Genomic DNA, 15,093 nt, shown 5'->3' with positions numbered 1-15,093 from the left:
CGATGTACTTAAAAAGACAATGTACTTAGAGTGGGTTCAGCGTACTTAAAGGGGCAATGCATGTCTCTCTCTCTCTCACACACACACACACACACACGGTGCGTGTCTCCCCCTCTCTCCATTCATGCTGCCTTGTAGAGTGTGAGGCTACATTAACAACAATGTGTTAACCTTTGAGGGCTCAGCCGAGTGTTAGTTCATCATTTAGCAGCAAGGCATTGCCTGGGAAATATCCCACCCTCTTCCACCCTCCAACTTCACCACCTCAGCCAAGCTTCACAATCATCATTGCTGTGTATTAAATTGTTTAATTAAAACTTACACTGTGTGTATATATATATATATATATATATATATATTTAAAATATAGTCTTTTGTCTGGCAAAAAAAATGTCCATGGAACCTAACCCCCCCATTTACATTAATTCTCATGGGGAAATTAGATTTGCTTAACATCGTTTCGCTTAAAGTAGCATTTTTCAGGAACATAACTACAATGTTAAGTGAGGAGTTACTGTATCTATTTAAATTCACATCTTAAATTACACCCATGCAACTTTCTCATGTAAAAAAGCTCTCATGCTCCTTATCTTAATGAGACTCACTTTTGAGACAAATGAAACCATAACAAGAATGGATAAAAAGTAAACTGATTTTCTTCCACTAGATGAAAATATAAAATATGATGCCGAGACCTTTCCTTCAACAAAAGAAAGACAGAATCCTATTCTTTGGGGGTTGCCCCTGACCTTGCTGGGTTGATTCTTTAATGTTTCTTTTCAAGGTCTAACCCTCTGACAAGGTCCCTCAGATTGCTGCCCATGGCCTTTTTTTTCTTCTATTTCTCTTTGGTGGTCCCATATACTACCAGCCATTCTTCTTCAACCCAGTTCCACATTTCTCTAGGGTGTCCCAACACAACAAAATATTATTAAGAAAGAGCTCATCTTTCCCCGAAAACTTTCTCCTCTTCTCCTTTACTTCATCATTGTTACCATCACAACTATCCCTCCTTCTATTTCCCAGACATGAAAGCTTGTGTCATCTTCAATCCTTCTTTCCCCCAACTATTCCTTCACCACCAATTCCTTTCCAATATTTTAAAAATTCATCCCTTTCTCTCCATTTGTATAACAAGATGTTAAGCCATGCTCTAACCATTTCATTTTATTGTCTACCATAATCTCCTACTTGCTGGTTTCTCACATGCCCATCTCGCTTTCCTCCAATCTACTGACAACCTTACCCTACCTCTACCCTATCTCCACCTGATTCCCTACATTGGCTTTACTACTTTTGCATCAAGCTCCATGTCTACTCGCCAATTACCAAGCTATCCATAACTTCAATATACCTTTTCTCTGTCATCAACTCTTTCTACAGTCCCCCACCAACCCTCTGTGCTCTCTGAAGTCTGTATACTCACCTATTCCAACCATTTCCTTTGCCCACTATTGATTTATTTATTTCTTCTATGGTGCCCCTATACCTAGCGCACCACCTAGATCCACTTTATGGATGCCTAAATCCTACTCTCCTTCAAAACCTTCTAAAGCCCCATCTCTTCTATAAAGCTTCCTGACTATAATGCACGGTTCTGCTTTTTTATACTGTATTCTATTATACTGTAACTATTCTAACTTTACACTAAATTCCTCAGGGGAAAAGACATATTTGGCATAATTCACCTAGTGGACATAATCCATATACACTAATGGCTTTCTATAACTAAGCAGCACAGATTTTAGGTGTTGAGTTTCAAACGTTTTAAAAGATCTTTGATAAAGAAAAAGAATAATTATGCTATGAAGCAAACACTTGAGGGGGTCTATTACACCAACTCAAGGATATGGTGATGTAAGTAGTAATACTACTGCAATGTAACTAAGACTAGATTTCAGGTCACATAGTCTAGGCTTTCAAACTAAAAGTGCCAACTATCCAAAAGCCTTTTATTAGTCACAACACTAGGATAATAAATTTGTACTTTTTAAAGTATAATCAAGAAGTACGATTCCTCCCCACAGAAAATGAAGTGAAATGTTAATGGATAGTTTATGGTAGAAAGAAACCTACCTAAGAACAGCACAGCATGCTTAAAAGAATATCTGCAGTAAAAGTGAACTTACCATTTGTTAGCCTATCAAAAAGAAACATATCAAAATTCCATTTTCCAACTTTCTCCAGCATACACTGAAAGCAAATAAAAACAAACATTTGCATTCAGTATGTGATTAGCATCAAATTACAGCTCACAAAAAAAGCTATCGCTTTCTAAGCCAGCTGTGGATTTTAACATCTATTATTGAAAACAGATTAAAGGTTTACCACTTGTAAACCACATTTTGGTCTGAATGTTTTTCTAGCTAATATTGTTTCAAACTGTTTAACACTTGTCAATGTTACAAATAAAATCACTATAACTCAAATATTAGATATCTTTTTGACGGAACTGGGCAGTCACCTTTGCTCTTTCCCTTTTTGGTCAAACAAGGGAGAGAAAAATGTTTTAAAAGAAGAGTGGTCACAAGATTGATACTTCAGTACATATTTGAGCCAAAATGCATAATCCAAGAGTTTTCCTGTCCCTCCCTAAACAAAACTGGAGTGAATTCTAAAATGAATCCTAACACAGAGAACTTATGCTCATTTCATTTACAACATGTGAATAATAAGCTTTTATTTGGTAACCAATGAGCAGTCCAGTTTCACACTGAATCAGAATTACTGCTCTATTTTTTTAAGATGACAACATTAAATAAATACTATTGATGTTTAAAAGGGCTTGACAAAAGGAGCAATCTGACAGAATTGATTCCAATATATCCAGATTTGGGACAACAAAGTTGCACTGCAGAAATTATTAGCCACACAAAGCTCTCCAAATAATTACTCTCAGAGGCAAAAAGCCCCCATTAAAGTAGCACACAGAAAACAGAAATCTAAGATATTTTGTTAAAATAGTCATTTCATCGCAAGTAACATTTTTGTTCTTAACTTCAGAAAAAAGGTCAATATGAAAAAAACTGCATTAATGATAAAAGAATCCATAAAAAGGGTTTCCATTCACCTCAATAGATTAAGAGGCTATGTATATAATAAATATGCATTGTATGCAGACGTGTATCTAGTTTGTTTCATAAAAGTATTTGTCTGGAACACCGTATCTGACAAAAGACACTATTAAAGTTTAGCCACCTCCATTGTTATTTCAATCACATTTGATATGATCTGCTGCTTTTATAAAAAGAGAATTAACAGATGTCGTTCTCAAAAAATTAAATGCCTCATAAGATGTGGATATTCAAAAACTATCTCCCAGCACAGAGGTTGTTCTTCCTCACTGCCTATGATTCATCTACCATACTGTTATTTTTTTTCGTTCTTTCTTTTGTTTGTTCGTTTGGTTTGGTTTTGGTTTTACAGGCTAAATTGCATAATCCTGAAGCAAAATTATTTGGGTTGTGGTTTTTTTGGACACAGTACACACTCAGTATAAGCTCACATTTACTTGCACATATCTGTTTATATACTGTTACAGTATGGAAGATATTTGTATTGTTATAAAGCATTCAAATTTTCCTTATAAAAAATTAGGAACAATTTTTAAAAACACACCTTTGCTTGTCCATTATAATCATCATCTAAAATGTTTGAGGAATTTGGAACAGTAATACCACGGAAGAAACGAGACGATCTCAAGTACCGCTGGAAACTAAGTAATCTTCGGATATTCCTTGCAGACACAGACACTTCAATTTCAGAATTTGCTAGAAAATACAAGAAAATAAAGTCTTTCTTAAAATAAGAGAAAAATCTGTGTAAAAAATATTATAACTATATTTTACCAGTGTTCGGTATTAGATGAAGTACAGTTGCATCTATAATAGCTACATCCTCATCAACTAAGTAGTCCCCGAGCTATGTTTCAGACCAAATGTTTCCTATTTAAGCTTACTGTAAAGAGAAATAGAGAAAAAGAGAAATCTCTATGCTGGTCATATGTCTTTTAACTAAAAATACAATGTATTCTAAGGAACACTGAAGAATAACCACATGTTGCCCAGCACTGTCAGGTTAGACAGCAGACCTATTGAAAATGGTCCATCACAAAACAGTGTTGCAAATGACAATGTTTTCCAAAAACAACAAGTGCAAATACGTAATGACTGCCACCAACCATTTATAAGATACTTACACACTAGGAACTGAACTATGTAAACAGTCATGTAGTGGGATATGATTTCAATGACATTATATGAAGAAGCCATGAGTGTCCAAAAATAACATACAACAACAACCAAAACCTTGAGACTTTCTGACCCTATAATTAGAAATTGTGTTAATTTTTCAAAAGCATCTGTGACTTAGGTGCTCTTGAGAAATGCTACCCAGAACAAATAATTTTTCCAAACAAGCACCCAAATTTCTACTTATTCCTGGGATGTTCTCAGTGAAAATATGAACAAAGTACCATATCAGAACACAATGGAACCTATAGAGAGACCATTCTTAGCCTGTTTTCAGAGAACAATCCAAAATACTGCCCAAGAATTCTACTCCACCTTTATTAGAACATAACTTTTAGTAAAGCAACTGATTTTTGCTCATCCTCAACCGCAGTTACACTGTGTAATGTACCAAAAAGGGATATCAGGTGGTTTATTTCAGGAACTTCAAGATCAAAGTATGGCTTAAGTTCTCTAAAGTGATTTATATATTTTCATCCTTAAACCTTAAAGGTCAAATTGTGCCTTCAGTTTCTTTTGTACAAAACCTCTACAGGCAGCTTCATCTATTAAGAAAAAGTTGACTATTCTTATACTGAAACTGTCATTTTTCTCAGAGAAGTTATCAATAAAATGATTTCATGTTTAAGAAGCTCAGGGTTAATACTCCTATTTCCAAAATACATAGGCTTCAAAGCAGCAAGAACCAAAATTTACAATCTATACCTTTGTCTTTGCCAAAGGGTGGACAGATTAATTTCAGAAACCACTGATACAATGCAGATTAATATTTGTTCTTAAAAAATCAAACATTCTAACAATATTTTGTAAATGAAGCTAGAAGTTGGCCCTTTAAAAAGTCAATTTTATTAATCTACTGAAGCCCAAGAAAGTTACAAGACCATACACACCCTTGTTTAGTTTGATTTATCAAATATGTTATGGTGGCTTTGAAACCCAGTGCCAGATCCTTGTAAATACTTTTTAAGAATCAAAACAGTATAAAGAATTTAAATTACAAAAAAGCTACATATTTTCCCAAACAAAAATATGATCTCAGTGAAACATGTCTTTCAATCCTCTATCTTTGGCTCCTCTTTTTTAAAAAGTAATTTGTCTCTTTAGACACATTTGTCTGAGAATCAAATCTTTTCACCTCTTAAAGTTGTCATGATGCAGAGGAGAGTGAGCAGACCAACAGATATTCAGAACCTAACATTCTTTACACCTTACATTCTAGAACAGAGATTTAAAGACATGCAGGAAAAAAACACAACTGAGCTGTGTTGTTTCTTCTGATTATGAAGGCCTTAAAGATGATACATTTGGGGTTTTTAAAATACAGCTTTTTCTTGTTTTACTTTTACTTTTTTAAAATTATGCTGTTTAAGAATATAGGAGGTACCATACTGATTTAGACTAGTCATCTATCAAGTACAGTACCATGTCTTACTGTACTAGATGTTTCAGAGGAAAGCACAAGAAACCTCCAAATAGATAGATTATTCCGTAATTGTGCATGGGGAGGTTTCTTCCTTACCATCTAAGTTTTAAACCTCATTAATTTTATGTTTCAGCAGTCTGGTTCCCTCTCGGAAAAGGGGGAGCCCATTGCTTTTGTATCAGATCTCCCTTCTCCAATAAGTTTCACAATGTCTTTCCTCTTTACATATCTTATCAATGCACTTACACCTACTATATACTAAAATATTACATATGAACAGTTGCTAACAATCATGATAACAGACAAAACTGAAGGTTTAAGGACATTCATCATTGCATCAAGTAACTGTGATTAAACTTCCAAAGTTGGAAAACTTCTTCAGACATGGTAAAATTTTGTAGTCCAGACTACGACCAAGACACTTGAATTCCTCAAAGCTACTTCTGCACATGGAACTGGAAATATTTCAGATAGCTACCGCAGAACCTTGAAACTAAACATTTTTTTCTAGTAATGTAAATTTTCATAGATTCATAGATATTTTAGGCCAGAAGGGACCATTATGATCATCTAGTCTGACCTCCTGCACAATGCAGGCCACAGAATTTCACCCACCACTCCTAAAAAAGACCTCACACCTATATCTGTGCTATTGAAGTCCTCAAATTGTAGTTTGAAGACCTCAAGGAGCAGAGAATCCTCCAGCAAGTGACCCGTGCCCCATGCTACAGAGGAAGGCGAAAAACCTCCAGGGCCTTCCAATCTGCCCTGGAGGAAAATTCCTTCCCGACCCCAAATATGGCGATCAGCTAAACCCTGAGCATATGGGCAAGATTCATCAGCCAGATACTACAGAAAATTCTTTCCCGGGTAACTTGGATCTTACCCCATCTAAAAACCCATCACAGGCCATTGGGCCTATTTACCATGAATATTTAATTACCAAAACCATGTTATCCCATCATACCATCTCCTCCATAAACTTATCGAGTTTAATCTTAAAGCAAGATAGATCTTTTGCCCCCACTACTTCCCTCGGAAGGCTATTCCAAAACTTCACTCCTCTGATGGTTAGAAACCTTCGTCTAATTTCTAATCTAAATTTCCTAGTGGCCAGTTTATATCCATTTGTTCTTGTGTCCACATTGGTACTGAGTTTAAATAATTCCTCTCCCTCTCTGGTATTTATCCCTCTGATATATTTATAGAGAGCAATCATATCTCCCCTCAACCTTCTTTTAGTTAGGCTAAACAAGCCAAGCTCCCTGAGTCTCCTTTCATAAGACAAGTTTTCCATTCCTCGGATCATCCTAGTAGCCCTTCTCTGTACCTGTTCCAGTTTGAATTCATCCTTCTTAAACATGGGAGACCAGAACTGCACACAGTATTCCAGGTGAGGTCTCACCAGTGCCTTATATAACGGTACTAAAACCTCCTTATCCCTACTGGAAATACCTCTCCTGATGCATCCCAAGACGACATTAGCTTTTTTCACAGCCATATCACATTGGCAGCTCATAGTCATCCTATGATCAACCAATACTCCAAGGTCCTTTTCCTCCTCCGTTACTTCTAGTTGATGCGTCCCTAGCTTATAACTAAAATTCTTGTTATTAATCCCTAAATGCATGACCTTACACTTCTCACTATTAAATTTCATCCTATTCCTATTACTCCAGTTTACAAGGTCATCCAGATCCTCCTGTAGGGTATCCCTGTCCTTCTCTAAATTAGCAATACCTCCCAGCTTTGTATCATCTGCAAACTTTATTAGCACACTCCCACTTTTTGTGCCCAGGTCAGTAATAAAAAGATTAAATAAGATTGGTCCCAAAACCGATCCTTGAGGAACTCCACTGGTAACCTCCCTCCAACTTGACAGTTCACCTTTCAGTAGGACCCGTTGTAGTCTCCCCTTTAACCAATTCCCTATCCACCTTTCAATTTTCCTATTGATGCCCATCTTATCCAATTTAACTAATAATTCCCCATGTGGCACAGTATCAAACGCCTTACTAAAATCTAAGTAAATTAGATCCACTGTGTTTCCTTTATCTAAAAAATCTGTTACTCTCTCAAAGAAGGAGATCAGGTTGGTTTGGCACGATCTACCTTTTGTAAAACCATGTTGTATTTTGTCCCATTTACCATTGACTTCAATGTCCTTAACTACCTTCTCCTTCAAAAATTTTTCCAAGACCTTGCATACTACAGATGTCAAACTAACAGGCCTATAATTACTTGGATCACTTTTTTTTCCTTTCTTAAAAATAGGAACTATGTTAGCAATTCTCCAATCATACGGTACAACCCCTGAGTTTACAGATTCATTAAAAATTCTTGCTAATGGGCTTGCAATTTCTTGTGCCAATTCTTTTAATATTCTTGGATGAAGATTATCTGGGCCCCCCGATTTAGTCCCATTAAGCTGTTTGAGTTTCGCTTCTACCTCAGATATGGTGATGTCTACCTCCATATCCTCATTCCCATTTATCATGCTACCATTATCCCTAAGATCCTCTTTAGTCTTATTAAAGACTGAGGCAAAGTATTTGTTTAGAGATTGGGCCATGCCTAGATTATCCTTGACCTCCACTCCATCCTCAGTTTTTAGCGGTCCCACTTCTTCTTTCTTTGTTTTCTTCCTATTTATATGACTATAGAACCTTTTACTATTGGTTTTAATTCCCTTTGCAAGGTCCAACTCTACTTGACTTTTAGCCTGTCTCACTTTATCCCTACATATTCTGACCTCAATAAGGTAGCTTTCCTTACTGATCCCTCCCTTCTTCCACTCCCTATATGCTTTCTGCTTTTTCTTAATTACCTCTCTAAGATGCTTGCTCATCCAGCTTGGTCTACAACTCCTGCCTATGAATTTTTTCCCCTTTCTTGGGATGCAGGCTTCCGATAGCTTCTGCAGCTTTAATTTAAAATAATCCCAGGCCTCCTCTACCTTTAAACCCATAAATTCTTCAGTCCAATCCACTTCCCTAACTAATTTCCTTAATTTTTGAAAGTCAGCCCTTTTGAAATCAAAAACCCTAGTTGCAGATTTATTTTTGTTAATCCTTCCATTCAGTTTGAACTGAATTAGCTCATGATCACTTGAGCCAAGATTATCCCCTACAACCATTTCCTCTATGAGGTCCTCATTACTCACCAAGACCAAATCTAAAATGGCATCCCCTCTAGTCGGTTCAGCAACTACTTGCTGAAGGAATCCATCAGCTATCGCATCTAGGAAAATCTGAGCCCTATTATTATTACTAGCACTCGTCCTCCAGTCTATATCTGGGAAGTTAAAGTCTCCCATGATCACACAGTTTCCATTAGTATTTACTTTATTAAAAACATTAAAAAGGGCTCTATCCATATCCAAATTAGATCCCGGCGGTCTATAGCACACCCCAAGCACTATCCCAGGGGAGGGTCTAATAGTTTTCTTCCCTAATTTAATTGTTGCCCAGACAGACTCAGTCATATCCATTTCATCGCTTCTTATTTCTTTACATTCTATCTCATCATTGATATACAGTGCTACTCCACCACCTTTACCTTTATTTCGGTCTTTCCTAAACAGCACATACCCTTCAATACCTGTAGCCCAGTCATGACTACTATTCCACCAGGTCTCTGTTATACCTATAATATCTGGTTTCACTTCCTGCACCAGTAACTCTAGTTCCTCCATTTTGTTACCTAGGCTTCTTGCATTAGTGTACAAACATCTTAATTTTTGCTGTTTGGCCTCACTCACATTCTGTACCCTATTAGGCACGGTTATTTTACTACCAGTATAACCTATTAGACTTGCATCTACACTGCCCTTCCTCCTACCTACAGCTGTATCCACTCTTACTTCATTTTCTTTCCACTCTATGCTAAATTCTGGCATGGAGATTACCTGGACATCTCCCAACCATCTCCCCCAAATTCCTAGTTTAAAGCTCTCTTAATCAGTTGTGCCAGCCTCCATCCTAGAAGTCTATTTCCTTCCCTACTCAGATGAAGTCCATCCCAAGAGAACTGTCCTCTATCCATGAATGCCTCCCAATGACCATACATCCCAAAGCCCTCCTTATAGCACCACTGCCTAAGCCATCTATTGATAGTCATAATCTTGTCACACCTTTGTTGCCCTTCTCTAGGAACAGGCAGAATCCCACTAAAGATCACCTGAGCCTCAATTTCCTTAAGCGTCCTCCCCAGCCTAGCATAGTCTCCCTTAATACTTTCCAGCGAGAATCTAGACGTATCATTTGTTCCCACATGAAGGATAATTAGGGGATTCTTTCCCGCTCCCTTTAGAATCCTTTTCAACCTCAGGTCTACATCCCGTATCTTAGCACCTGGAAGACAGCACACCCTCCTATTTTCTGGATCAGCTCTGGTTACAGGCCTATCTATTCTTCTCAGTAAAGAGTCCCCAATCACATAGACCTGCCTTTTCCTAGTGACGGTGCTATTCTCCAGTCTATCCCCTGTTCCCTCTGGCTGCAAGTTCTTTCCATTCCCATTCTCCCTTGTAATCCTTTTTAACCCATCCTGTATCCTCCTGGGGCTCATATTTGGTGTAATCTCCATTAACTCTTCCCCTTTTCCTATAGGACTAACCGCTCTTCTCTTCTTCCTTGCCCTGTCACCTTCAGTGACTACCTGCTGAGCCCCTTCTTCATTTTCCAACTCTGCAAACCTATTCTGAAGCTCTATTTCTCCTTCACTAGCCCGTCTTTTCCTCTGCCTAGTTCTTTTAGTCACATGCTTCCACTGACCACTTTCCTCACCCAGTCTCCCCTCAGAATTCCCTAGTCCTGCTTCCATCTGCAAGTCTGAGCTTTTCCCTTCAGATACCTCATGTCTTTGCTCCATAATCTGCTCAAACCCCTTCCTAAACTCTACCAGACTTTCCACCTGCATCTCCAAACCTCTGATCTTTTCCTCCATCAGCTCTATCAGACGGCATTTCATGCAGACAAAACTCTTACCAGGTGCCCCCTCCAGGATCATGTACATACCACAGCTTCCACATCCAGTCATCTTCATTGTGTCATCTGCTACATGGGTCACTCCCACTGCCACCTCTGAATCTGTCATAGCCTTCCCACCTAAATCCTGTTAATCTGGGAAACACAAACCACACCAAAACACCACCACCCACAGCAAAACCAAACCCCACACAAGCACCACAAGACAAACCCCCCTTGCAAACTCCCACTCAAACTCCCCTGTTTACAGCTCTGTTTGCTAGCTCCTGTGCCGCTGCAGCTGTCTGACTCCAGGTCCTCCCTTCTACATCCCCCTAAGTCACTACATATTGCAACTACTCAACTTGCTGCCCAGGATTCACTAGAAGCTTGCCTAGATGTCCAATATCTTCATATCCAGTAGGCAAGTCATCAGTTGGCTTTGTCACCACATATCAACCTATCAATATTTCTAATAATCAAATTTCCTGTCACCACATTTTGTGTCTCAGACCTGTAACCCATCTCTTGAAGCAATGCTAGTGCATGAGGAATAAACCTCCTTTACCATTATTGGAAGGTAGCTTCCAGATAAGGGAAATTTTCCCCTCCTTCGTCCTCCTCCTATCACAACACCAATTCTCCAACTTTTACTTGAATGCGATATACACAGAATAACCATCTTAAAAGTACTCAAATTCAAATACAAAATCCAGGAATTTCAGGATAGTCCTTGGTAAAAGAACATACACTATGCATCAAAAAGCTGAGAATTCAGATCACATATAGTAATTCAAACATTATTCCTAATCAACATACATAGTTCTGGCTATAGAATTTACAGTTAACAAAGACACTTGTCATACCACAAGCCAATTTGGCTATCTGTAAGGGAAATGAGGTACTACCCTTTAAATTCCATATAATTTGATTCATTTAAAGATAGCACAGCAGAAATGGGTCTTTGGGGGTATTGTACACTGCATTGTAAATCCAGGTCTGTGGGACCCTGGCCCATGGATTCTGTTTGCAAGCCTGGGCTTAAGAAACCACAGTACACTGTATGCCCATGTTTACAATTGCTGGACATGAGTCTCACACCTGTACTAACATATCCATGCTGCACTACAGACACTGATGCAGATCTGCGGCTTGACCTCCATCCACACTGCAAAATGACAGTGTTTGGATGCAAGTCACAGCAGGACTACACACCGCCCTCTAACAGGTTCCTAGGACCAGAGTCCTGAGTGTTTGCTGACCTGGATTGAATTGATTTGTTTGTAGCTAGAACGGGGACCTGGACTCAAACCTGAGTCAAAGCCCAGGCTTAGTGACATACCCCAAAAAGGACTTAAATGAGGGCAAACTAGGGGCCTTCAGGATGAACTCAAAGAGGTTGTACAATACACAGAGGGCTTTGAGGAAAGCCAGGAGATGATTGTGTGAAAAGTCTGGCAAAGTGGTAGGTGAGCTTGGGAGTAATGCTGGAGGTGACTGGGGCAATACAATGCTTGGCAAAGATGGATAAGAAGGGAGGGACAGAATAGCAGGTTTGAAGGGGGTGACAAGAAGCTTAAACTTAATACAATATTGGATGTGCTGCCAAAAGGAGAAATTCAAGGAAGGGAGTTGCATGATCAAACCAGTAGACAAGGAACAGGAGTTTAAAAAGCAAAATTTTGTATGCACTAAATGAGGGCACTGCATATGCCACGGAGGCCACAGACGAGGATAGAGCATTAATCAAGGCAGGTATGAGGCAGTGAATGAGAGATTTAGATGACTGAATGGAAGGAAAAGAATCGGTCTTGGAGATGTGGAAAGAAAAAGGTTACAGGATTGGAAATGGCCTGGATGTGTGGAGCAAGGGAGAGGAAAGTGTCAGAAATGACTCCCAGGTTGTGGGCCTTTGTTCCATGTACTGGTGAATTTGCCAGTATGCCACATTTCTTGCTGTCTACTTAGGTCTTACCCTCACAGTTACTTTTATTAAAGAAGTCTTATATCCAAGGTTGATCATATTTCAAGATTGTTCCCTGTTCACTGTTTTCTTTGAGATATTCAATACTTCACTTACTTTTGTTTCATAAACATCTTAATGGGAGCAATATCAACAGGGAAGGTAGAAAGACTTCTTTCAAAAAAATACTGCTCTGCTCAATTAAATTTTAGTATGTATGTACATACACCCTTTTGTTAAACAGAAGTATCTACATTAGATGATCCAAAGAGTTAGAAGAAAGTCAGCATTTTGGAATTCTGGACATATGTCCACAAATTTGTCTTTGTTGGGACATCGAAATATTATTCTTTTCCTCTTGTTAAAATTTCAGGTACTGAACATGAAGGGATACATTAGACAAGATGTTCAGATCAAAGCATCTGCACAATCACAATTTAATATATCCAATCCACAATACCCATGTCTTCAGTTTCAGCATTTTTGAATATCAGTATCTTTAGGGGTACATTTCTTTAAGCTCCCTTATGGCTGCATTAAAAAATGTATTAAACAGTGTTTTACATGAGGAAATAATTTTTTACAAATATTGAACCTGGTGGTCTTTAAAGAAAGAAGTGGGTCCTACTGTCGGATGTATTGTTTCAGAGCCCTCAGATGTCAAACACTGACCAGACAAGGAAACCAAGATTACCTTAATTTTTGTGTCCTGTTGACCTCTTGCTCAGGGAACCAAAACCACAGGAACTGAACACCTTTAAGTTTTCGAGATATTTTAAAATAACTTTACATTCTAGTTTGTTACTCACATTGTGCTGCTCCATCAAACCCAGGTGCTTTTGGGACCTATTTATTTATCCAGGCTCCTATACCACCACCAACTACCATAACAAAATAAGAGATGCATTTATGAACCGTAGGAGGGAAGAAGTTAATGCTATATCAAAAGTTACTTAGTGGTAATATCAAAATAAACTATTAACAACCTGGGAACTTGTGTAATTCTGTGGGCAAGTTAATGACAGATAAAGGGAGGTGTCAGTTGATTCATAAAAATCTACCAAACTATAATTTCAGTGGTGTCACCTTCTGTGGCATGCCAGCAGAGATTTGCTGCCCAAGCTCACAGCTCCAGGTCCTCCAGTTGGTAGAAATTTTGATAATACAATGTTGTCAGAAATGGGTCGAGTTGGGTATAATTCAAAAGCCTTTTCTCCCATGAACACAATGGTACTAAACACAACAAACCTAGACCAATTATATAGATATGTATTAGAGAAAATGTTTAAAAATCAACTTTTCAAATTATACTTTAACACAGGCATGTCAACAATGTAGCCTTCACAAAGTTAAATTGTGGCCCTCGACTGACAATACTGTGTTATCAGTTAATGCTCAGAACATGATACCCAATTAATTTTTTTTTAAGTGTTACAGATTAATATCAATGGAAGGAGCGCTTCAAGTTGATTTGTCATCATCGGCAAAAAAGAAGCAGTTCAGTGGGACTGATTATCAGCTTTGTTTATTATGCCAAGAGTTGTAATGAGGCACTGATTAAGATGTCAGCAGAAATTACTGGAATCCATCTGCAAATGGTGTGCACATAGTTATATAAAACATACATAAAATACTTTGGACTTGTAATTATTACAAAATCCTTATTTTTACTTTTGTCTTGACCATTTTTAGGCATCAATGGGGAGACAAAAAGTACCAGCTAGCAGTTGAATCTTTTCAGAATACCACCATGGAGGAGTTGGTTAAACACCATGCCTAGTGGCACCCTACATGCTATAAGAAGTGCACCCATAAACTGAATTTAGCAAGGTTGGAGAGGAAATACATGAGCATCAGGAAAAAGCTGAAGATGCTGGGACAAGGGCCAGTCGGGGTAGAGACTTGCCTTACAGTAGGTCCCATAGCATGCATTTAGAGAACACCTGCTTCTTCTGTGGTAAGCCGGAAGCCTGAAGGCATCCATAAAGCGCAGTTTCAACATATCAGACAAGTGAAAAACTGCATGAAGCAGTCACTCTTAGAGAGAACTGTATGGAAAGTAAAGTGGGTGCATTGATCCAAAAGACACCTATGCATACAACATCACATATCACATTGAGAGATGCACCAAAAATGTATGTGATGAGTTGCATCAAAAGGAAAAAGCAACAGAAACTAATACTGATTTTACTACTGCAACTCAGCTGGAGTTCATAAATTGCCTTTCAGAGGTGCTAATGGATAGGCAAGTGACGGCAATGACTGATGCAGAGGCTAAATACAGAGAGATATGTGCTTTAAATGGAATTGAAAAGGAACAAATGCTTAGCAGAAAGGCTCAGAGCACTTATGGAAGACGAACTGAAATATGGACACTGTTTTTAGCAATTTATCCACAAAAATGAATAATAGTGCATACCTTAAAAGCTGGAAAAGACAAGATGTTTTAAAAAGCGGAAGAACGTGTTGATGTCCCAGTGAAGAAGCTAC

At 38.2% G+C, this 15,093-nt stretch overlaps 1 protein-coding gene across 2 annotated transcripts in view; it reads right to left on the bottom strand.

The window, feature by feature from the left end:
- Positions 1-15,093, bottom strand: part of PDE7A (phosphodiesterase 7A) — a 139,237-nt gene that overhangs the window by 21,931 nt on the left and 102,213 nt on the right. For both annotated transcript variants that reach the window (XM_073331008.1, XM_073331009.1), the window contains 2 exons: positions 3,619-3,770; positions 2,130-2,193 (listed from right to left, as the gene is read on the bottom strand). In XM_073331008.1, coding sequence (XP_073187109.1) covers positions 2,130-2,193; positions 3,619-3,770 — 216 coding nt within the window. The remainder of the gene's footprint in view (positions 1-2,129; positions 2,194-3,618; positions 3,771-15,093) is intronic.

This window comes from Lepidochelys kempii, chromosome 2, assembly GCF_965140265.1.
Source record: "Lepidochelys kempii isolate rLepKem1 chromosome 2, rLepKem1.hap2, whole genome shotgun sequence".
Taxonomy (NCBI): Eukaryota; Metazoa; Chordata; order Testudines; family Cheloniidae; genus Lepidochelys; species Lepidochelys kempii.
The sequence above is the reverse complement of the archived record's forward strand: the minus strand, read 5'-3'. Positions and strand labels throughout refer to the sequence as shown.